Raw genomic sequence first — 22778 nt, 5'->3', positions numbered from 1 at the left:
AACGCAATACCTGTGTGCTCTACGCCTGTTTCATATTTCAGTCAACCTGAGATCATTCAGAAAACTGTCTTTGAATATATTTGTCATTTCAGTGGAACAGGCCACCTTTTTCAAATTAATGTAGACTTTTTCATACGTAGCTCATACTGAAATGACTGATGTTCTTATTCAGAATATCTGAGATGTACTTTTGTCAAATAATTTTATTTTTTAGAAGTTGTGATCCAAAAAACTCACCCTAGTACATAAAGAAAAATTACATCCTGCATTGCTTCTCCTCTCACTCTTAGTAAAATGCCTTAACTTAAAAATATGTTAAATTAATGTAATTTACATAAGCAGTCCTAAACATTTTTACATTGGATTCATATTACACATGAGCTATCAGACTGACTCAGTGGGGTTTACGTCCAAGGAAATATGGCCCAAAGTACTTTCAGAGTAGTTAGCATATGTTCACTTGTAGATTTCAAATCATATAAAACAACATCTTTGTAATAATGACAATACAGATACACAAAGCTATGGAATAAAAAGAAACTTCATTTTCAATGCTTTCAATGAAATTAAAGTTATGAATAGCTATTGCTGGATTGGGACCCAACTACTGGAGTAAAGCAGCTTCCCAGTATGGTTTCCTGTAGTGATTATTGTACAAACACCTAAGAAAGCGCTCAGATGTGTTAAGCACAAGGCACACATATGAAAACACTCCCAAGGGGTAGAGAATGATATTCATAAATTTTGTGTAACAGGATTTATTGCTAAAGATGCATTAGCATTTTTGTTATCTGGTTCTCCGTAACTTGGTGTCCAGTAGTAATGACCCTTAAGGCCATGAGAGACTTCAGCAAGGTATGTTTTCCCATCCACTTCATATGGGTCAACGTCCGTTCCAGTCGGCTTCAAGCGGCCACTCTGAAGTAATTCTGCAAACGCCTGAAAAACACAGATTATGAAGTTGACCGTTTTTGTAATAAGCAGTGGCACAGGAACTTTCAGTAAGAAAATAAAATGAACAATGCAGCTTGTATGGTCACAATACATGCAGTTGTAGTGGGAAGTGTTACACATGGTGCTCCCAGGTTCAGCTTATGGTCACTCACTCACACACTCACAGCCTGTTGAGGCCCACGGATCTTGTCAGCCCCCGTTGCTTTCTACCTGGGTTTTCCAGATAGGTGCGGCTGGAGCAGACAGACACACAGCCCTGGTCAACAGCCAGGAAATAATTAGGGATACACACAAATCACTTCCAACCGAACACTGAGGCACAAGAGGTTCTTTGTAATACATGGAGACCCAGTGAATTTAAAGTAACAGCAAAACTTTACTGGTTGCAAGGTACATTTGCTCTTTCTCATACATACACACGCTCATCCACACTTACCCACGTCCTTCCCAACTAGGCTGCCAGGCACTAGCTAGAGGGACAGAAGCCGCCAAGTCTGGATCCAAAGGTGACTCAGAGTGGGCGGGCTTTGGGACCCCTTTTATCCCCAAAAGTCCTTGCTGGGTTGATTTACAAGTTGATGGGATTGGGGTGAGGGCCTCCATGCGCTCAGGCCCACCCCCCCCACCCCCCCCCCGTTCAGGTCCCCTGTCCCTTCCCCAACAACTTGCTCCCTTCTTATCTACCTCCCTGAAGGGATCTCATAGATAAGTTTCCTGGCTTTTGTCTTCTCTACTTATGTGCCTGCTTCATCTTTAGGTTATGGCAGCTTCAGCCTAGTCTCATAGAAGAAAGAATGACTTTGAGAGATAGGAGGAACTGCTACCAAGGCAATGGTCAGATAAAAGAAACATGAGTTCAGGGCAGAACTGTAACCTGAGAAAATGTCTCAGACTTGACCCTCGCTCATTCTCACAAAGATAAAGGGAGGGAGGGGAGAAGCACATTCAGAGGTACAAAATTCTGTTACTATAATCTTAAAAATAGTACTGGCCTGCATGACTTTGTTTCTTACTCTGATCTCCCTTGAAGGGCTGACGGTGGTGGGGAACTGAACGTCCACTATTTGCCTGCCTTGTTATCTCAAACCAAGCCCATCAACCTATCCTAGGTGCTTTTCCACCCCAGGACAAGCAGACATTGTAGAAGGTGGAGAGAATCAGTGGGAAAATGGTGCATGATGAAAAGATGCTCTTCTCTGCACTGAAGCTAGATATGCACCACCACCACCCCATTCTAGCTGCACCTTTCCTTTAAAAAAAAAAAAAAATTAACTATTTGACTAATAATGTCACAGGCTGGAAATAGATGGAATAATGGAATAAAAGTTTACAAAGAAAAGGATAGTAGTCCCTGTTGTGGGTAGTATACAATCCATATTTTGACAGACTAGAGACAAAGGAGGAAGAGAAGAGAGGACGGGCATGAAAGGAAGATGGATGTCAGTATAACAGAGAAAATATGTCTAATTCTTATGTGCTGGGCTACATTTCAGTGTGAGAGTTCAAGAAATTGTCAAAACAAGCTTTCATATAAGGTGACCTTGGCTGATCACAAATAAATCAACAAGCATAGTTGGATCTGGTTAGTACTTGACTGAAAGACCACCAGGAGAATCCAGGGGTTGCAAACTGGAATAGGAAGTTGACAATCATACTAGAAGAAAGAAATGACAAAGTATTTCCCTCCATTTGTAGGACAGAATAGAATTCAACAATCAAAGGAACCTTTAACTTTTATAAAAGGCTTCACAATTTAAAGTTCAGAAGGGGGAGAAACATCATGCGGTGGCTATTTCAAAACAGAAGATGTAGTTCTACCCACACTGGGCAGGATTATATAAACAGGGATAGAGTGGTGAGATACACCCATTAAGCAATCGTTTATTATAACCTTGTTATTAGAAAATATTTGTTTTTATTATATGCAACAAGAGGAGAAAAAGAAAATAAAGCCCACCATATTTATACTAAGAGAACCGATTCATGTTTCACCATTCAGTTATTTAGATGACATTTGCTGGCTTAGATGTTTAATTCCCCATTTTTTCATATTATTAAATAAACTGACTTAAATGGTAATAAGTGAGTGTATTTAATTATACGAAAAAATGGGAAGTTATCTAAGCCAGCAAATGTCATTTAAAAGTTCTGAACGGTCCTTCCCATGGAGCTTCTGGCAATAAAATGCACACCAAGAAAGCCTCAATGGCTGGGTTCAGACAGCATCTTCACCAAACCTAAAGAAGCACATCCTGGCTTTGTGCAGTGTGTGAACCCACCCAGCCTTTTGCCCAAATGTCAGCTGCCACCAGAGAGGAGGACAAGATATTTGCCTCTAAGATGAATGGTTACAGACAACACCATCCTTTCTCTGCAAGGTGCTGGCAGATGGAATTGTTTTACGACGACGACGACGATGACGATGATGATGACGACAAGGAACAACTAGTCCACTACATCTGAAGATATCTCTGAGCAGAAAGACCTACCACGCAAGTAGCTTCATCAAATTTGTTTCCCCAGATGTAGATGTATGAAAGGACAGGGTTTGTTTTCATGGCATCTGAAAGTGCCACCAATCCTACTCCAGTTATATTGTTGCGCGTCACTGCTAGCCTAAGAGAAAGGATATAAAGCAGAAAGCAAGGTCTTGGAGCAAAATTGGCCACCACTAGCCTTTTTCAAACTGCATGGGAAAATATTTGTATACTAGTTGCAACCCTACACTTCTTTAACCACATCTGCTACCTTTACCGAGAGCCACAATCTTGCTCTCTACCCACTTTTACATCATGACCGGATGACACAGTATTTACAGTATGTGCCCCGGCCCACCTCCTGGTGCTAATTTCTCCTTTGCTACCAAAGATTGATGATTAGGAACTACCTGGAAAATGTCACTCTCCATTTTGCTTAGGGCTTCTTACCTATGCTCTTGTAGCTTAGTGTTATGAACAAACCAGACCAGCAAACCATGGCTAAACAAATCATGGCTTAGCATGATGTGCAAACCTAGCCAGCCTAGATGGACATATGAAAAGCTGCATCATAGACCCAGGTAGCAGCACACAGAGGAGTGGCTACAGGCAAGTGAAGTAAGCTCAGGAAGATTTTGGCACCAGGACACATGTGGTTAAGCTGTTCTACCAGCAGTGGTCACACAGCCTCAGATGGGTTCAGTTTTGTTTGAAGTTAAGTTCCCAAACATCTCATGTGATGCTCTTATGGACTCCCTTTTCATAGTCCAATAGTAGACCAATGGAATATGACTGATTCCAAAACTAGCCAAGTAAATACATGGAATGGTAGCATCTTTAGGAGAGTTTCTGAAGCAATCAATCATCTGTAGGCCAGGATCCCTTGTAGCATCACAGAAATTACTAGGGCCAAACTCTTTAATTGTACATGACCTTTCCAGCTCAGAAAATCTCTTCTTCGGCTACTGCGGGACTTACCACTGTAACATTCTGATCTACCATATATGCTAAATTCCTTTTCTATAAGGTGTACAAAATATTCCCACTTTAAAACATTCAAGTATGGTACAACTCTGGGTGCAGAACAAACATCTTGGAGTTCTGTCTCAAGCTCAAGACAAAAGAGAGTATTTTTTTCTATGTTCATGCATCCTGCCACTGAGAAAAACAGAAACTTGAAACAACCTGCTTACTTTCTCATCCTAGGATCAAAAAGTAGGTGGATACTATGCCATGCAAAATACTCACCTAAACCCAACCTTCATAAAATTGGTCATAGGCATGACTTTAGAACATTTTTTTAAAAAAATCCATAATAAACAATGAAAGCAATAGTTAAATATGCTTAAACATTTTTTTTTGATGTTCCATTTAAAACATTTCAACAGACCATTCCAAGTATGGCTGTTGTGTTTCAAGTAACAGCCTGAACAATTTTTTCAAATCGTTCCTCAGAACAATTTTTGTTTCATGCATGCCTGCAGTTTTCAATTTTCTGTGTTATCGCATCCAGATGTCTGCTCAATATTCTAGGAATAAAAGTTTTTCTATACTAACGCTTGAAGGGTCCGATTATGCGTAGCAAGTGCTTCACTCAGGTACAGAGCACCATCATCTTCTATCCTGTTAAAATTAAGATCCAGAATCTCGAGTGTTCTGTTTTGTTTTAATAGCTGTCCTAAAAACTTGACACCATCTCGGCTAATTTTGTTACTGAAAAGAGATAAACATAAATATTCATTTTTAAAAGAATGTATTGATTCCAGAGGAGGAATTGGACTGTAGTCCACAAAGGTTAATACCATAATGTACTCTCACACAGTCAATAGTAAGAGGACGTTACAGAAAAATAAGCATGGTTGTTTCCCAAATAATACATGCTGGCAACTAATTCTCCTATGCCATAAAAAACTAATTCTCCTATGCCGTAAATTGTCCAGAATGGCTGGGAAAACTGTCAAGTGCATGTATATTTATATATAACCATGCTGAGTTATATGAGAAGTTCCACTGATTTCTTTGGGTCCGCTCTATGTAGGTGGGACCACACCTCAAATATTGTGACAATTCTGGGCACCATCATTTAGGAAAAACATTGTGATGCTGGAGTGTGTCCAGAGAACAACCAAGGCCTGAACAAAAGTTTTATGAGAAGTAATTGAAGGTACTGGGTATGTTTAGCCTGGAAAACAGAAGTCTACGAGGAGACATGATAACTGTTTTCAAGCATCTGATGGACCGTCATGAAGAAGGTGAGGCAGAATTGTTCACCATTGTTCCAGAAGCCAGGATAGGAAACAATGAGTTTAAATTACAAAGAGGTAGAGTTCTGTGGAGTCCTTGGGGTTCTCTGAGCTTGGTTCTTTTCTTGCAAATGTTTCATTACCCGGCTAGGTAACATCTTCAGTGCTAAAATGGGATGAGGTTTGCTCTCTATTTATCTGCTGTGGCCTGCTTTGCCAGTGCTGGTGGGGGTGGGGGTTCTGTTTTGCTCTTCTGGTAGTTTATTGAAAATTTCTTAATTGCACAACACATGGACAGACTCAACCATAGTTTTAACTGGGAAACTGTCAGCATTTTAGACCAAGCCAAATCCAAATATGCAAGAGAATTCTTGGAAGCCTGGTATTCAGACAAGGCAGCAATTAACAGACACAGAGATAAACAGCATCTACATACTGTTCAAAAGAGACAGAAGATCGCCTCACCAGCATTCAATCACCAGCAATCACCTCCAGCAATCATCACCCAGATAAGCAAAGGTCACCACCAGGCACACAATCAAGCAGTCAACATATGCTAATCAATGAACTACCAGAATAGCAAAACAGAACCCCCACCCCCACCAGCACTGGCAAAGCAGGCCACAGCAGATAAATAGAGAGCAAACCCCATCCCATTTTAGCACTGAAGATGTTACCTAGCCAGGTAATGAAACGTTTGCAAGAAAAGAACCAAGCTCAGAGAACCCCAAGGACTCCACAGTTCAACCCTCAGCTACACATATTCGCCTCCATTGCTAGGTAGAGTTCTGTTGAATATTAGGAAGAATCTCTTAAAGGTCAGATCTGTTCAACTATGAAACTTGGAGGTGTTTAAACAGAAACTAGACAGCCATCTGCTAGAGTGGTGGAGTTTTGCATTAGGAAGGGGGTTGGAATAGATGATCTCCTAGATCTTGCCAAACATTTCATTTCATATTTCTACTCAAAAGTGAGTCCCACTGTCATAAGTAGGCTTTATTCCTAGGAAACTGGATACAAGATTGCAACTTTAATCTGGACCTAAATCTGGATGTACAGTTTGAAATGCACAACATAACTGTAAGTATTATCCAATATGATCTGCATGATTTCCTTTTTCTGGCATTGTTCAAAATTAACACTGTTTAAAAACAGAACTTTACAAACTAAGTCTTAATTGCATCCATTTCAACAGAATTTGCCATCATATCACAAATATTATACTTCTCCAAATTTATGCACCCAGATGCTACTGTATATTGGAGATTCAGAGAATGGAAATCCCAACATATCTGAAACCTGTTAAGTTAGGGAAGCCTGGTTTTAATGCAAAAGCAATCCAATTGTTGATCTTCACCTTCATGCAAAGGTGAGATATCAGCAGGTTTGTGACAGGAGGATGAGGAATAACTAGGGGGCAGACATTTTCAGAATTACCAAATAGTTTTAGAAAGGAAGCCCTGTTGCCAATATACAGCCCAGTGTTAACTGACTAGGAGAAAGGAATTAGGAAAAAATAGAAAATAAGAAAACAGAATGGAATATATGGCAACCTACAGAGAAGCATTCTACACTACAAGTTATTATGGGCCCCAGTACTTTTATTCTGATAATAAACAAAGCAATCCATATCGCTCAAGGCTTTCTTACCAGCTGAGATCAAGATATCGGAGAGAGGTATTTTCATACAAGGCATCACACAGACGTTCAATTCCAAAATTCTTCATTTCATGTTTACATAAATGCAATTCAACCAAGGTGCTGTTGACTTTCAGCATGGCAGCTATGTGGACCGTGGTTTCTTCCTGAAGTTCCATATTATTAAATTACATTCTGAACATATTGCAGGTAACAGCAGTCTTCCCCAGCCTGCTGCCTTCCAAGTGTGAGGAGGGGAGATACTGTATGTTACCCTAACTTGGCTAAAGTAGACTGAAAAGGGAAGGAAACTTGACATTGCCTAGGATTTTTGTCCATATTTATAATTGTTACCATCTATTCTTCCCTTGGGGGGAATCAATTTAAATTCAGGGGTGTCTTCATGGCCATGTCTCACTGCTAATAAAACTACCCAGCATACTCACTGTTTCACTGTACAGAATTGGCCGGTTGAGATTTAAGGCTTTGATTGATACATTCTGATTCATAACAGTTGCTAATGCTATCAGGGACTGTGTGCCCTGAAAATAAAAACAAATCCAGAGAAAGCCAGTTAAGGTCTGCTGTCAACACTTAAATTAGTTTTACATTCTGTTCAAGATCATAATCCCAAATCTTTCTTGGCTGTGTACTATAAACATGGTTGAATTATGTTTTCCTTTTTGACAAGTCTCTCAAATACTTCTGCTTTAGCTTTACTTACCAGGTCACAGTCTCCAAAATCTAACTTCTGTACTGTGTTGTTCACCTGAATCATTGCTGCAAAATACATTCCTCCTTTATTCTCAATCTTGTTGCCAGTCATTCTTAAGTAACACAGAGTTTCATTTCTCTAGAAGAGAAAAGTCAATTATTTATTTGCAACAGTTTAATTCAGTCTTTCCCCATCTGGCACCTTCCAGAATCCCTAGCCAGCATGGCTCTTCTCCAACCCATTGGTCTCCAGATATACTATAACATTAATGTTCACAATTCCCATGGGAATTCTAAACCTTCTAGCCCCACCCTCCTGGATGACATCAGGCTGGGGGGAGACTGGTGTAATCCCTGACATTCTATATTGCTATTTCTCCACCTTGGCAACCTTAAGATGTGTGGACTTCAAATCCCAGAATTCCCCAGCCAGCATGATTTCTGGGAGTTGACATCCACACATCTTAAAGTTGCCAAGGTTGAGAAACACTGTTCTATATCTATTTGCAAACTTAGGGTTTTTCCTAGAAGTCACCTAATTGTCATTAAGGGGGGAAAAGGTTGCTGCAACCATAATGCCACAGCATCCATATTTTATCATTCATCTGCTGTCCTCTTCTCTTCACACAGGAGAGCCCATTTCATAAAGCACTGCTTCAAAATAAGCAGTGGGGTTGTGCAAAGTCTTTGAAAGGGGCATTTCACAAAGCATGTTTGCACATGCGAAGCAGCCTTCCTCAAAACACTGAAACAGAAACCCCTTGGCAGATCATGGTCCTAAAGGCATCTTATTAACTTCGTACCTGCCTATGACCTTACCGATAATTTTTCATTTGGATTCAGTGCTGGATTTTTACCCTCTAGCAAAGAATTAAGCAGAGAAAGAACAGTACTCCTACCACATGACCAGCATCTGCCATCTGAGATGACAATCTCAGTTTGCCTAAGGGCTGGTCATGCACAGAGGCTGTAGCAGGACTGAATACACTCTGCCCTTCTCCCTGATTGCCTAATTTGAATCCACTGAGACAAAGACTTTACATTCCAGTGTGTTTTGCTCCAAATGGGATGCTAACATGGCTTTCTGTTCTTTCTCCCAGGCTGATCCACACTTACGTGCATTGCTTTAGCTATCAATTCTGCTCCAAAGGTACCAATGTCATTAAACATCAGATTGAGGTAGAGCAGGGTCCGATTGTCCTAGAACAGAAGGACATCCAGTGTGTTGCTAATGTTGTCTTCCATGGGTCCCTCTGACCGCCCCCCCCCAATGATTGGCTTCCTTATGATGAATGCACATTCCAGTCCAGCTGGGGGACCAACACTTGTAACAGGTGACTGAGGGTTAGGGCCCAATGGATACATGGATCCACACGATCTCCCACCTCAGGTGCAGATTTGTGGAAGATTTCTGCAATCTCATAACATCAGTTCACCCCAGATTGACTGAGGCTAAGAGTAACTCTTCCCCAAACAGGAGGTGGACAGAGAAAGAGATGTAGAATTCATGCGGTGGGAAGCAAGGGCAGTGCAAAGAGCTCCCTGTAGGCTGCTCCCCTGATTGCTCCATTTAAATCAAGCTCTATGCCACACCTCTAAATGGCATAGAAACATTCAGTGATAGAAACAGCTTGAGGACTCACATAAGCCGGCTAAGGCCTGCAGGCCATTTCCTGGGATTCTCCTTGAACACAAAAGTAGTATTATTAGGCTGGTCCTATCCCATCTATAGCCCCCTGTAGCTTCCTTTGGGCACAGCATAATCAAGCTCAGCCTTCTCTTCAGCTATGCTGGGCCTGTAAATTCTAGGATTTCCACCCAGCAAGGAAAGACTGGGAGTTGTAATCTCAAAACATGGGGGGCAAATGCAATTCAAGTCCAAGAATTTCAAGGAACAGTGATATCTAGTCTCCTTGATTGATACCTGAAGGAAAGCAGCAATGTGGACTGCACCAGCATCAGTTAAGAGATTGTATCTCAGGTCCAGCCCTGAAAGAACCAAGGGATGCAGAAATGAACAGACTACATTTGTAATCACTTTTGAAACAATACCTGCACATTAGCACTACCCATCATGTTCCCTACACCATCTGCCTCCTCTAAGTGCAAAATTCATTCATGAAACATAGTCTTGCTTCATTCCAATACCTAATCTAACCTAGGTCCCATTCCTACTCTCTACTTGTGGACTGGATGACATAATGGGGAAGTCCAAACCTCCCTTCAATTATACCACCTGGTTCTAGAGGAGCCACTTCAAAGCATCAGATTTTGTGTTTCAGAGTCTAGAGTAAGGAAACATACCTGTAATAAATACATTGTTCATAAAGACAGAAGCAAGGATTTGAAAATCGGAATCTGTCACCTTCTGCACAGGTACCAAGCGGTTGTTCCCAGCTATTTTAATTGTTATCCTTTTGGTCAACCTAGGATAACATAAATAGAAGCTCTTTTTGTTGCTGTTGTTCAATTTTTCTTCACTCCAATTAAAATGGAGATTTAAACATTATTCATGGATTGGCAGATGGTCCTCTTTCTCTTTAATTAAAAGCCGAAAGATATTCATAATCCGAAATGCATCCAGGCGTGTGCAGATGGAATTTAGAAACTATCTACAATTCTCACTTGACTTGCTTCAAGGTAAATGATGTCATGATGCAATCTCCCCTTGTCCTTAATATTAGCAACTATTTAGCATTTATAGAGCATGTCCCAGGATTTCATACATATTATCTTAGTAATTTTATTGCTTTGGTTGGAAGGCAGAAAAGCTGTCCTATTGAATCACAGGATTAGTTTAACCAGCCCAGGATTATCAGCTGCTTGGCAAGATGCCCTTTGGGTTTCAAGCAGATCCCGCCCCCCCGGACCCACCCTTACACAGAAAGGGCAGAGACTGAACCAGGATATTCTCTGCAGGAAAACCATGTGTTCTACCACCGAAGGATAACTTGTTCAGCATTATCCCCAGCTGGGCTGTAGAGATTTCAAACTAAAGGTGCCCCTGGCCCTTTTTTTCATATGAAAAATGTGCTGTTCAGCTGAGCAACGCATACAGCCTCAAAGGGCCAACGCTATAATTTCAAGCAATTGTGTGCTTTGAAGCATACAGGCAATTCTGTACTGAACTACAGCATTTTGTTATTGGACAAATAATTCTACATGTCTGCTTCAGTTTTCAAAATCCCACAATTTTCTTATTATTATGACTTTGAAAATAAATTTTGGAAGCAGTACTTAATAAAGATCTCAAAAATCTCACCAGCAGTACTTGGGAAAATCTGAGAAATCTGAGTTGGGGGAGAGAGGGCAAAGTTTCTTAACCTTCCTCACTGTACAACATGAATACATAGAGACAAATCTACATATTTTGTAGGTGTTCTGCAGCTTGCAGAATCCAGATCTTCCTGCTGCAAATTGTAGATTTCACAAAGCATTTTGTATGCAAGGAATATTTAATGAGTTATTGAGTTAGCTTTACTAAGTTGCCTTACCCTTCATCACGCTGGCTCACTTCATGGAGAACATGATTTATGAATGGGTTCACAGGTTGTTTTACTTCTTTGCAGGCTTCAGAATATTGTCGATCCAGGTTCAGGTGTACTGGCATGCTTCCCTAACATGGATGGGAAGAAGAGAAAAAAGTAACTGACTCTATAGCATTCATTAAAAGAGCATTCTCATCATGCGTAGGTGCTCACAAGCAGCCTCTCAACTCATTTTGGGTCTGTATTTCTGGAATCCTCCCACGAATTGGAAGGAACTGGCAGAGGGGCTGGTGCAGATACACTTGGCCTCTGGAGACCAGTCCAGGGCCCACAATCCAGGAAGGCCCTAAATCAGTGTTTCTCAAACTTGGCAACTTTAAGACATGTGGATTTCAACTCCCAGAATTCCCCAACCAGCATGTTGGCTGGGGAATTCTGGAAATTGACATCCACATGTCTTAGTTACCTAGTTTAGGAAACGCCGCCCTAAATTATCACCTCAAGAGAAGGAAATGGAAACACTGGCACAGGCACCACGTGAACCTTTGGGATACCGTGGCTGTTGATGCTCGCTTAAGTATCTTTTCTGCTAATTTCTAAAGACCCATATATGTGGGTGTTCTCATGGTTACAGATGTTCATTTGATAACATTTACTTTAAAAAGATATAACCTGTGTCACCAGAAAAAGGGGCCTATTCACAAATCGGTGCCCTCAGCATCAAAATGCCAGAGTCAAACACAATATGATTGCTGTAACAGTGAATTTAAAATATGAACTTGTATACATAGCTGTCTGGTCCAAGCCACGCTGATGTCATGCACATCACAACGTTATAATAAAAATGGGAGATATTACACCGTTCCCATCCTTTGCATGATGATGTCATGATATGTACGGTGTCATTTGCCTTCCCTTGCTTCAGATACCCAGGATACCCAGAATGCTCCAATTTTAAAATACGTAATTTTTACTCAGGTCAGTAAACATGTTTTATGTTCTGCTCAAAGGTAAGAGTTCCCAGTCCTTGTCTACATAGCATCGCCACTAGAAACGGGGTTCAAAACAAAATCTGTTTTTCCAGTAAACATCTTCCATTCTGTTGCTGAGGAAAATACACGGATGGATCCCTGACGTCACAGGGCATCATTCTGCCTATCTTAACTGAGTAAAAACAGCGTGGGATAGACTGCCTTTTAATTTAAAGTATGATAAACCGGTTAATTTTGTACTCTCTGACGGGCAAGATGGCACCTTAGAGATAGGCACACAAACCCGCAACTTTTTCTTCTAAATTCCCAGCATGGTCTTGACTGTTCTAGCCATCTGTAAGAAAGCTATCCTACCAGGATAGTTCTAAGCCTATTCCTCAGATAAATGAACATTACAGGCCGCTGAGACTGTCTATATCAAGATCCCTTCACGGATTCGCACACTTACAGGGAGAAGCGTCACCGAAAACCGCGAGACTTATTTCCAAGTATACAAGGCTAACCCTGTGCAAAAGAAGAAATTCACACGAAAGGAGAGCACTGAAAAAGAGAGGGAGGCCCTTGCCATGTAATTCTAGCATCCTGGAACACAGACAACCGCTTGCCTTTGGATACGCTGCCTCCTTCCCTCCGTGGCTGCGAAGCGATCTTTGCAAAGAGCCGGCTCGAGAGCGACAGACGCTGCCCGGACCGCGGTTGCTGCGGCAACGGCGCACGCCTTTCGAAGTGAGCATGCGCCCCCCCACCCCCCGCCACCCATTGCAGCTGGTCTGGGAGCGGGCAGCGAGGGGATTTGATGCCCTTGCTTGGGAACCGGGCAAGGCTGCGGGTGGCCACCCTTTGCAAATTCTGAGTGGTGTGCCAAGATGCCCTTCCTTGCCAGTGTTTTGCTGGGAAGGAGCATTATATACGCTGCCTTGAGCCCCTGTATGAAAAAGGCGAGATAGCAATCAATCAGTCAATGGTTTTGTCCTGCCTTTTAACTCTTGGCGACGGTTAGCGACGGGGGTTGGTATTTTAATGGCCCACTCGCTTCCACTGAAGCTCAGCCTTAGCTGCGTGACAAAGCGCTGAACATCTTCCCTCGCCTAGTTAAATACATCTAAACTGAGCAACCTCCCTATCCTAGCACCACATGGAAACGTGCATGCATTGCCCCCCCCCCCCCCATTTCGATGTCTCATGAGATCAATCCCCACAATGGCCCGCTCAGTTCTGGAGGAAAAAATAAAGTGTCCTTTGACTCCAAATGACTTCATAGACATCCATGTAGTTTTCTTGGCAATGAGATGAGATTTGCCTTCTGGGACAGGTTTCAACTTCCCAATTTGGGCTACAATTCTGCAATGTCCTGGTCGCCTCCAAGCAAGTCTGGCTCTACTTTTTTGAGATCAGCTGAGGTTGGCCACCTAAACCATGGTTCAATGGAGAAAAGCCAAAGGTTGAGAGTTCTCCATAGAGGGCTGCCTAACCTCCTTTTTAAGATCTCCAGAAAGGAGGATATTTCCCTTCTCTAGATCCTAATTCCATTAATGTAGTCTGAAGGCACTTCTGCACAGGGTAGGGTCCTGCTCCCTGCTCAGTGCTTTCATCATAATTGAGCTCAGCCTATTTATTTCTAGGTCAGCTACAGCTCAATGCAAATCACAAAACATCTATTTTGCAGGATACAATTTTGGAGATCCACCAGGCTTTGAGATGAGCTATTTTCTCATTGGCAGCAAGTCCCACCAATCTCTGCATTCCAACTCCTTGGCTCTTTCCATTCCCCATAGTTTGGTAATCCACCATAGCATCATTGTGGAGTCACACTGGACACTGGTAGAGTCTGGAGACAGATTCCTTCCTTCCTTCCTTCCTTCCTTCCTTCCTTCCTTCCTTCCTTCCTTCCTTCCTTCCTTCCTTCCTTCCTTCCTTCCTTCCTTCCTTTGCTTCAAGGGATGGAAATGGGGTGTCAGGGGATCCCTTTTTTTGTGCTCTCCTTCTGATAGTTGTGAAGGAATATTTATCTGTCTGTTTGTCAAGAAGTCTCTCCATCTGCAGTGTAGAGAATTTCTGTGAACATTCTCGTTCTCAAAAGTAAGCCAAAAGTAAGCTGTTACTTGATCAGCCCTTTACCAAAGCAAGGAACAGATGGAAATAGTAACTTCTGTTGAAAAGAGGATCATTTTTAGCCCTTTATTAAGGGTGGGTGGGGAAAGAAGTGCAAGAACTGAACACTGATCATTAGTGTAAATAGAGCTCACATTTGATACATAGCAGTCATTGGATTCTTTTGTAATGGCTTCATAGTTTTGCTACAATGCATTTAACTGTGTCTTTGGATTCTGGCAAATATATTCTTGCAGTATTTTGTCTTGCAAGCTGAGAGAACCTCTGTTGCCAGGGTAATTTTGAAGTTTTTACAGATAACCTGTTGGAAAATCAGCAAGCACTCATCTTGATCCACTTTCCTTGTTACATCTATATGTATTTATTTCCCATTTCTGGGATAAACTGCAGTGACAGCTGCTAAGATCACATTAGTGTATGTAATGTTTTCTTTTTGTTTTGTAATAATTAGAGGATACCCAGAAGTGATGCAGGGGAGACTTAGTGAAAGGAGGAAGCCAAGTAGGCATCTGCTTTTTACTGGCTGCACTTCAACAGAGAAATAAGGAGAACATATGAACATGGCTAGCAGTACTTCAGAGGGACATATCTCTCTGAATAAAAATAGATCTTTGGAACTGACTCACTCTAGAATAACAACCTCCAGGAAATCTCTAACAACACAGTAAGAACTCTGGAATTTCCTTATACCTTTAATAATACCTTTATAATCTATACCCTTAATAATCTCCAACCACTCCTTTACTGCCATTTGTGTTGGCTTTCCATGCAGATGTGAGTCCAAATGTAACTCTTGTTTTAGGCTGTCAGCTTACTGAAAAGGGAAAAGTTTTCTGTTATTTTTTTAAAAACCTTGTTAGTGTTTGGATAGGAGGTGATAGGAGAGGCACAACCCCAATCTTGTAATATGCACCAACTGTATAATTCAATTCTGTGTCTCTGGTCCTCAGGATGTCCTCTCTCAGTACCGAATGGTCAGATCTGCCAGGGACCTTTGATACTTTAGATATGAGGGATATTTGCCCTCCTTAAATCTCATGAGTCCTTTCCTGGCCTTGCATAGGAAAAGACACCTCTTCTTGAAAGAATTGCCAATGACTGCAGCATTCTTCCACATATGCTTCACACCACCTTTTCCCCTTTGAATCTGGATCACCATCTAGCTCTGACATAAAGCCTGTCCATCCATCTGAGTCACTGGTGGGGATCCTCCTTCTGAATTGCACTCTCAGCATACCTCAAGGTCCCATGGTTGCAGAAATCTAAAGTGAACTGAACTGGAGTAAATTAATTAAAGAAAACCAGATTTCAAAAGTTTGTCTCCTATGAGGAGAATTGAATGCCTATGAGTTTTCTAATGCTATATGTCAGTTTCTCAGAACAATTGTATTGTTATAAGCTACCTTAGGAATGGCTTTGCTCTAAAAGTTTGATTTCTGTATATCAGATCAAAAAAGCATAAATAATTGAGTTTATCCAAACCTTTATTTCATTTCTCTATATTGATACCTTGGAAGCTGAGGTTGACTCTGAGAGGGAACTGTCCATGGTGAAACTTAGATGATCCGAGGTTGAGGCAAACATCTTTTCTTCTCCTTTTCTGTCTTGTTAATATCAGTTTCTGCCTGTCCAGTCTTTAGTATGAATCTCAACCGTTCCAGATTAGTTTTATGACATCAGTGGTACATCAGCGAATCATCTTCAGTCCTTATTTGAAAAAGGCATGCGTCTTAGAATTTGACAGTTGTGTCAGGAACCAAGTGGAAACTTCCAGGGTTAAAAAAAAATTACAGATCCTATTTCCGGGGGGGGGGGGGGATGGCTTTTCCTCTTTTATGTCATCTCACCATGCTATTTGCTCAATTCAGTACAATTGTCTATGGTAATGGCATTACCAAATAACCCTCTGAGCTATTGTTTCTAATTCTTTGTCTGAAAATTGGAAACAATACAAGGAACCTAAATAAGGATTTCAAATTTATTTCTATTCTTTTGTGATATGTCAGTGTTGGCTAAGATGATGGAACTATTGAGGAATGCTGTTCCACCTTAATATTTGTACAAAAACAAAAACCCATTAATTATAAGAAAAGATTGTAAGTTTCCTATGTCCTTTCCTCCAAGAAAACCCAGAAAGCATTACCATTTTAACTTTACACTGTTCAGAGGAATGGTACCATATAACAATATTCAAAATTCTTGCTTCTGTTGTCAAATTACAACTGAAAGCAAAGCAAACATCCATTGCAGAAGATTTTAAACACAACCTGCTCCAAATCTTTGAAAAAAGCTATCTTTAGGCTATTGTCCTTTCTACATAGGAGGCAGTAGTTTCTTCTGCTATGAATAGCTGAACACAAATTTGTGGTTGCCTGGAACAGCAAAAAATGTCTTCCTGTTTAAGCAATACATGTCAAAAATTGTTGTACGTCTCATTCTTTATATGATCAATAGAATATAAAAAATTTGGTTCAAATAACTTTTTATAAAAACTCTTTAATTGGTTCCTGCATTCATTAGTTTTAGATCACATCTTTCCTATAGAATGGAGGATCACAATATTTTGAGTATTTTAAGAAATGGCTGCAAACTAATTTTTCCTTCTCCTTTTCCTTCTCCTGTGGAGTAAAGTAGTTATGTACCGATTGGTGTCTCCAAGAGCAATTATATTGCCAAAGTATCTGCTCTTCGCTCTGAAATTTTTCCCACCATTCCAGAATATGACGCCTTGGTAGCAACAAAGGAAGAGGATTTGGATGAAGTTGAAAAAATACTACATGAAGTAATAGGAAACAATGAATCAATAGAGGAGATTCTGGTCCCAGTGCAGATCACAGACCGAATTTTTTTCGTTGATTTGGCCAACAGGAAATTGAAAACCATCCCGTGGCAAGTGTTTGATCTGGAAGAACTAGAGGAGCTGCATCTGGAAAGAAATGAAATTTGTAGCATCCCAAGAATGATCAATAATCTTAAAAATATACGGATTCTTTATCTGAATAAGAATAGGATAAAAGAGTTATGTGAGGAACTTGGAGAACTGAAATGTCTTCAAAGCCTGGATCTGAGCTGTAATCCACTTCCTTACAATTCACTTACAGTCATCAGTAAAATAAGGTCCCTTTCTCATCTCAGGTTCTATGATTTAAATCTGGATGAATTTCCCCTGGAAATCTGCAAACACCTTCATTACTTGAAGCTGCTGGGACTCTCTAATAATAATCTAAAATGCCTTCCCAAGGAAATAGTTAATTTAACCAAACTTGAAGAGATCTATTTAAAGGAGAACAGATTCGAACATTTTCCCTTGGAACTTTGTCAACTGCATAATCTAGAAATTATAGATCTCGAGAAAAATAATCTGAGTGTCATTCCGGATGAAATTTCCTCCTTGCAAAATTTATCTCAGTTTTTTCTTGCCTGCAACAAGCTGACAGCTGTGCCTGATTCACTAAGCAAGTGTTGGAAACTCTCTGTGCTTGATTTGTCAAAGAATCAATTGCACAAACTTCCTCGAAGTTTAAAGGAATTGACAGAAATGAAGGAATTTGGGTTATCAGGGAATGCCCTGACTAGTTTTCCACGCCAGATACGGCGCTGGAAATGCCTTATTGTGGTTTATCTGAAGAACTGTGCCCTGCAAATGATACACCCTTCTTTTGGAAGACTAACCAATATAATGATTTTAGATCTAAGTGAAAATCTTCTGGAGGAACTTCCCAGGCAGATTTGTGCAATGGAAAATCTGGAGGTATTGTCCCTGGATGACAATCAGATAAGTGAGGTATTTATCCATCATATTGCTATCCCACTTCTCCCAGTCAGACCAGCTGACAGGGTAAATCAAAATTCAGTTAAGACATCCCTAAATACTTTTAAAAAGGACCAATAGTTACAGAATGTTACCAGATTCATATCTTTTAAAACCATTGGTATATTTTTGGTGGTGTGCCTAAAAGTATAAAAGACGCATACAGATAGAAGTGTAGAATCTTACTGGCTAGGGTCATTTCTCAAATTTTAAATTGTTAAACACAAAATAAACATTTGGAAAATACAGGGACTACTCAGCTAAACCAACAATTACATACACACACACACACACACACAGACACACACACACACAAACTTTCATCTTTAAGAACATGGGGGCTTATGCTTTTTGGCAAATAAAATAAGAATGATTGTGTGTGCTTTCCCATCCCCTCAGTTTTAAAAGGACTTTTGTAACAACATTTTGTATTAAAAAGTGTAATCCAAAATTAACTCTTTATTTACCACTCAAGATGGGAGCTAAGGTGGCAACAGTTAGTGGCCACGGCCTGCTTGCCAGCTCGGCTGTCTCTCCCCACGTGGCCTGAGGAAATAAGCAGACTTGAACCAATAAATGTGGGGAACCACATGTGCAGGTTGTGGTCAAAAAAGTCAAGATCGCTTCACCTGTTTTTATGTGTGTTGCAACATGCAACACACAAAAAATGGGTGGAGTGTTCACTGCACCATTGTGGCTGCCCAACTTGGCTTTTTGGACCATACCCTGCAGATACCCTGAGCCTGTGGCAGACCACCCTGGTGGACTTCCATGAAGCGTGTTTTTAGAGTCCCTGCTCTAGATCTTTCACTCCATCCGGATGCCTTCCAGATGTATTATGGCAACAAATCTCATAATTGCCAGCCAGTTGAAAATTGTGGGAGTTGAGATCCCAATATATCTTCAGGGCTTCCGGTTGGTGACTTGATTCACATTTCCAGGCAGAGGAAAATATCCTTGGGTCTTCTAAAAGGACATTTGTTATTATTATATTTCAGCTGGAGTTGTGATATTTTGTTGTTAAGGTGCCAAAAGACTCACCAGGCATTAAGTACTTGGTGGGGGGGATTTAAAGAGGGGGAACAGAATAAAGTTTTAGGATCTTGAAGAATTCCACCCTGTGTTACACTTTATAGCAGTCTCCAGGAGCATCTGCCAGCAGAAGTTTCAAAAAAGTCAAGAGGGGGACCATGATCATGTGGTCACAGCTGCCACCTTGACCTTTCTGACCCCCCCTGCAGATGTCTTGGCAGTTTCCTTCTTTTAAAAGATACTGTTATATGAAAGGGTACTTAATGATCAATGGCACTGCTTCATGTAGAGAACTTTTAGTACCCATTTAAAATTTACAAACTGAATAACATGTATTTTCTCAAATCTGTGTTTTCAAAACAACAAGATACATCCAGATGTATATAAGCTTTGCCAGCTAAAAAGCCTTGGTCTAACCAGCAACAGGTTCGTCTCGTTCCCTGAGCAAATATTCCAAATTGTATCACTAGAGAATCTGTACATGGGACAAGATAAAGGGACCAAATTAACAGATTTACCAGAGAACATTAGCAAATTGCAGGTAAGAAAAAGTACAAACCATACAAATTGAAGTGAAGACATCTAGAAAATTGTTCATTTAGAGAGTGTTTCTCAATGTCAGCAACTTTAAGAAGTGTGGACTTCAACATGCTGGCTGGGGAATTCTGGGAGTTGAAGTCCACACATCTTAAAGTTGCTGACATTGAGAAACATGGATTTAGACTTTATTGCTTCTTGGCCTTTTGGCTAAGATCAAGAGTGTGTAGTTTCATCCCAGTTCTTCCCCATTCCTTAGGTTATTGTTCACTGCTTTAATAAGAAAAAGAAAAGAAAAGATACATATGCATACTTACCTTTTATTCATCTTGCGCAAAAAGAGAAAATATACTGGTGATGTCGTTGAAGCTAGGCGGTCAGCAGATTTTCACTATTCAAAGTGAACCACATTCTTTTTTTCTTTTTCTTTTTTACAAAGCCTACCCTGGTAAAGTTACAGGACCCTTCAGCTGCAAGTGCTGTGCAGAACTGAGACTGGCATCATACTGTACAGGGGATACAGGAGGTTCTGCAGGTCCTCACAAAATGCTGACATTGAGAAAATGCTGCCAAAATGCTTCTATAGCATTTACCCTGGAGATGTGGGATAAAAATAGTGATTGATGGGATTCTGGGGTCATCCCAACTCCTGGAATTTCCCACCTTCTTTTAGAAGGTGCCATGATACCTTGGTGCTGTTTCCCCATCCTCCCTGACTGAGCTGAGGGTTGGTTTGTACTCCCGCACAAGTTGATCCTTGTGCTTTATCTCCTCACTGCAGAACCAAAACAGCAAGGCAACAACCTGGTAGGAATCAGAGTGCCAGCTGGTGGTGCTACTTTTCTGCTCTACCGTTGGCTTTCTAGGGAGAGGGAAGGGGAGCTGGCTAACTTGAGAGGCTGCTTGGCAGGTAGACTAAGGATACTTTGGGGCAAGAGAATGGAGATTGCAAGGATTCGGGAGACAAACATCTTCAGGAAGTGCCTGAAGATTCAATCTCACCTTTTTAAAAATTTTCTTTTAAAATTATATGTGGCTTCACATTAAATTTTTCTGAAGATTACTTGAGTTTCTGGATAATGCAATAGCCACATCTGGCCAAATGGACATGTGTATTTTCCCCCCAGAATTTAAAAGAACTGTACATTGAGAACAACTTCTTGGAGTATCTTCCATCAAGCATAGGTTTATTGAATAACCTGGAAATACTTGATACTCATAACAACTTTCTTATAGAACTGCCTGACTCCACATGCCAACTACAAGGTAAAAAGAAAAAGAAAAAGACATATACAAAGAATTCTTTGCCTTCTTAGCCAACTTAGCTCACCAAGCCATTTCATTTTTTTCTGATTTTGTCTTTAGGTTTGAAAAAGTTATTAGTCCATAACAACCAATTATTTCAAATCCCAGAGAACTTGGACAGCCTAGAAAAACTACAAGTTATGTCACTGGAAGGGAACCCTATGATGGCCCCACCTGTGGAAGTGTTTAGTCAAGGGTTGCCGGCCATATGGGAATATTTACGACAGGCAAGAGAAAAAAAAGATAAGACCATAAAGGTATGAAGTTGGGAAAAGGAGGACAGTCAGAAACATACAGGAGAACAGGTTAAACATCTGATGAAACAGTTATCTTAAACTGTTGGAGCAACATGGCCTGATTTGGATCAATGGTATCTTTCCTGGAAAAAATGCTATGATCCTTAGTTCTTATGATCAAACTACATCTTACATTCATAATAATTTAAAAGCATGATTATGTTTAAATAATTATACGTAATGGCATGTGGAGATGACCTTGGGAGATAGGAGGAAGAGCTGCAGAGTAGGCAACGGTCAGATAAGAGGCAGCTTAGCCCACAGAAGGAATGGGGGCATGGCAAACGTCTCAGAAGGGACCCTCTGTAGTTTCTTGGACCGTAAAGGCAAGGAGGGAGAGATGGCCTTTCAGACTTGCAAGATTCTGTTCATGTAACCTAACAATAAAGACAGAGCTAGTACTTCTGGAGGGGCTTCTTGTCTGGGCTATCTTGCAAGGCTGACATCATGCGCTGTCTTTATCTGTACAAAAAAAGCAGCCATGGAACCCTCTGATACACTCTAGGGCTTGGGGTTGGCAATTTTCTACTGGAAAAACTTTATGGCTGTCATTTCTTGCTATTTGTAAGAAATGACACTTTTAAGGTGTTTGGTAATAAATGATACCTTCAATAGCTTTAAAGCAAGAATCCAGGAAGCATATATGCCTGTTGAAAAGTATGATTAAACCAACACAACATCCCTCAAAAGTATGATTAACGTAAAAGGTATAATCTGACTTAGTGTGGGAATAGGGGTGGTAGTTCACTGGTGAAAGAAAGGCATACTGTACATGTTTAAAAGAACTTTTGTGTCATAAAATGTTTAATAAAGGAAACATGACTATAAATACAGGGGAGGGATACTGAACAGGAGTGATGTGGAAAAAATGGAAGAGTTGCATTTTCTGTAATAATTTTATGTCTCAAACAATGAACTTTTAGTAGGAAGAAGGAGCTCAGAATATATTGCTCCTACAGCATCTGCAAGGGGAAAACAACAGCTGTTAACTACATTTGGTTTCCCCCCCCCCCCACTCCCACAGGTCCAAGCTTGGTGGCGTGGCCTAATGGTGCGCAGAGGGCTTGGAGCCTTTGCAGAGATCCTGAAAATGATAAAGAAGGTCAAGAAAGATAAAAAAGAGAAGAAGGGCAAGGAGAAAGAAAAAGCCAAGGGCAAGGGCAAAAAGTAATAGTTATT

General features: G+C 40.7%; 2 protein-coding genes across 2 annotated transcripts; one reads left to right on the top strand and one right to left on the bottom strand.

The window, feature by feature from the left end:
- Nucleotides 1-672: 672 nt before the first annotated feature.
- LRRC34 (leucine rich repeat containing 34) lies at nucleotides 673-16166 on the bottom strand. The gene is made up of 11 exons (XM_025175647.2): nucleotides 16128-16166; nucleotides 11521-11642; nucleotides 10331-10452; nucleotides 9951-10015; nucleotides 9143-9226; nucleotides 8037-8165; nucleotides 7759-7854; nucleotides 7325-7479; nucleotides 4989-5144; nucleotides 3444-3570; nucleotides 673-939 (listed from the first exon to the last, which is right to left on the bottom strand). The coding sequence occupies exons 1-11, from the start codon at nucleotides 16164-16166 to the stop codon at nucleotides 736-738; spliced, it is 1299 nt and encodes a 432-aa protein (XP_025031415.2). The 3' UTR covers nucleotides 673-735.
- A 300-nt stretch (nucleotides 16167-16466) lies between these two features.
- LRRIQ4 (leucine rich repeats and IQ motif containing 4) lies at nucleotides 16467-22772 on the top strand. The gene is made up of 6 exons (XM_088132216.1): nucleotides 16467-16500; nucleotides 17336-18402; nucleotides 19829-20002; nucleotides 21126-21264; nucleotides 21364-21560; nucleotides 22624-22772. Exons 1-6 carry the CDS (start codon nucleotides 16467-16469, stop codon nucleotides 22768-22770), a joined length of 1758 nt encoding a protein of 585 aa, XP_087988342.1. The 3' UTR covers nucleotides 22771-22772.
- The last annotated feature ends 6 nt before the right edge of the window (nucleotides 22773-22778 follow it).

The sequence above is a fragment of the Python bivittatus genome, unplaced genomic scaffold, assembly GCF_059951505.1.
Source record: "Python bivittatus isolate LINGU-HERP-01145 unplaced genomic scaffold, Pbiv_v1 ctg000980_np1212, whole genome shotgun sequence".
Taxonomy (NCBI): domain Eukaryota; kingdom Metazoa; phylum Chordata; class Lepidosauria; order Squamata; family Pythonidae; genus Python; species Python bivittatus.
The sequence above is the reverse complement of the archived record's forward strand: the minus strand, read 5'-3'. Positions and strand labels throughout refer to the sequence as shown.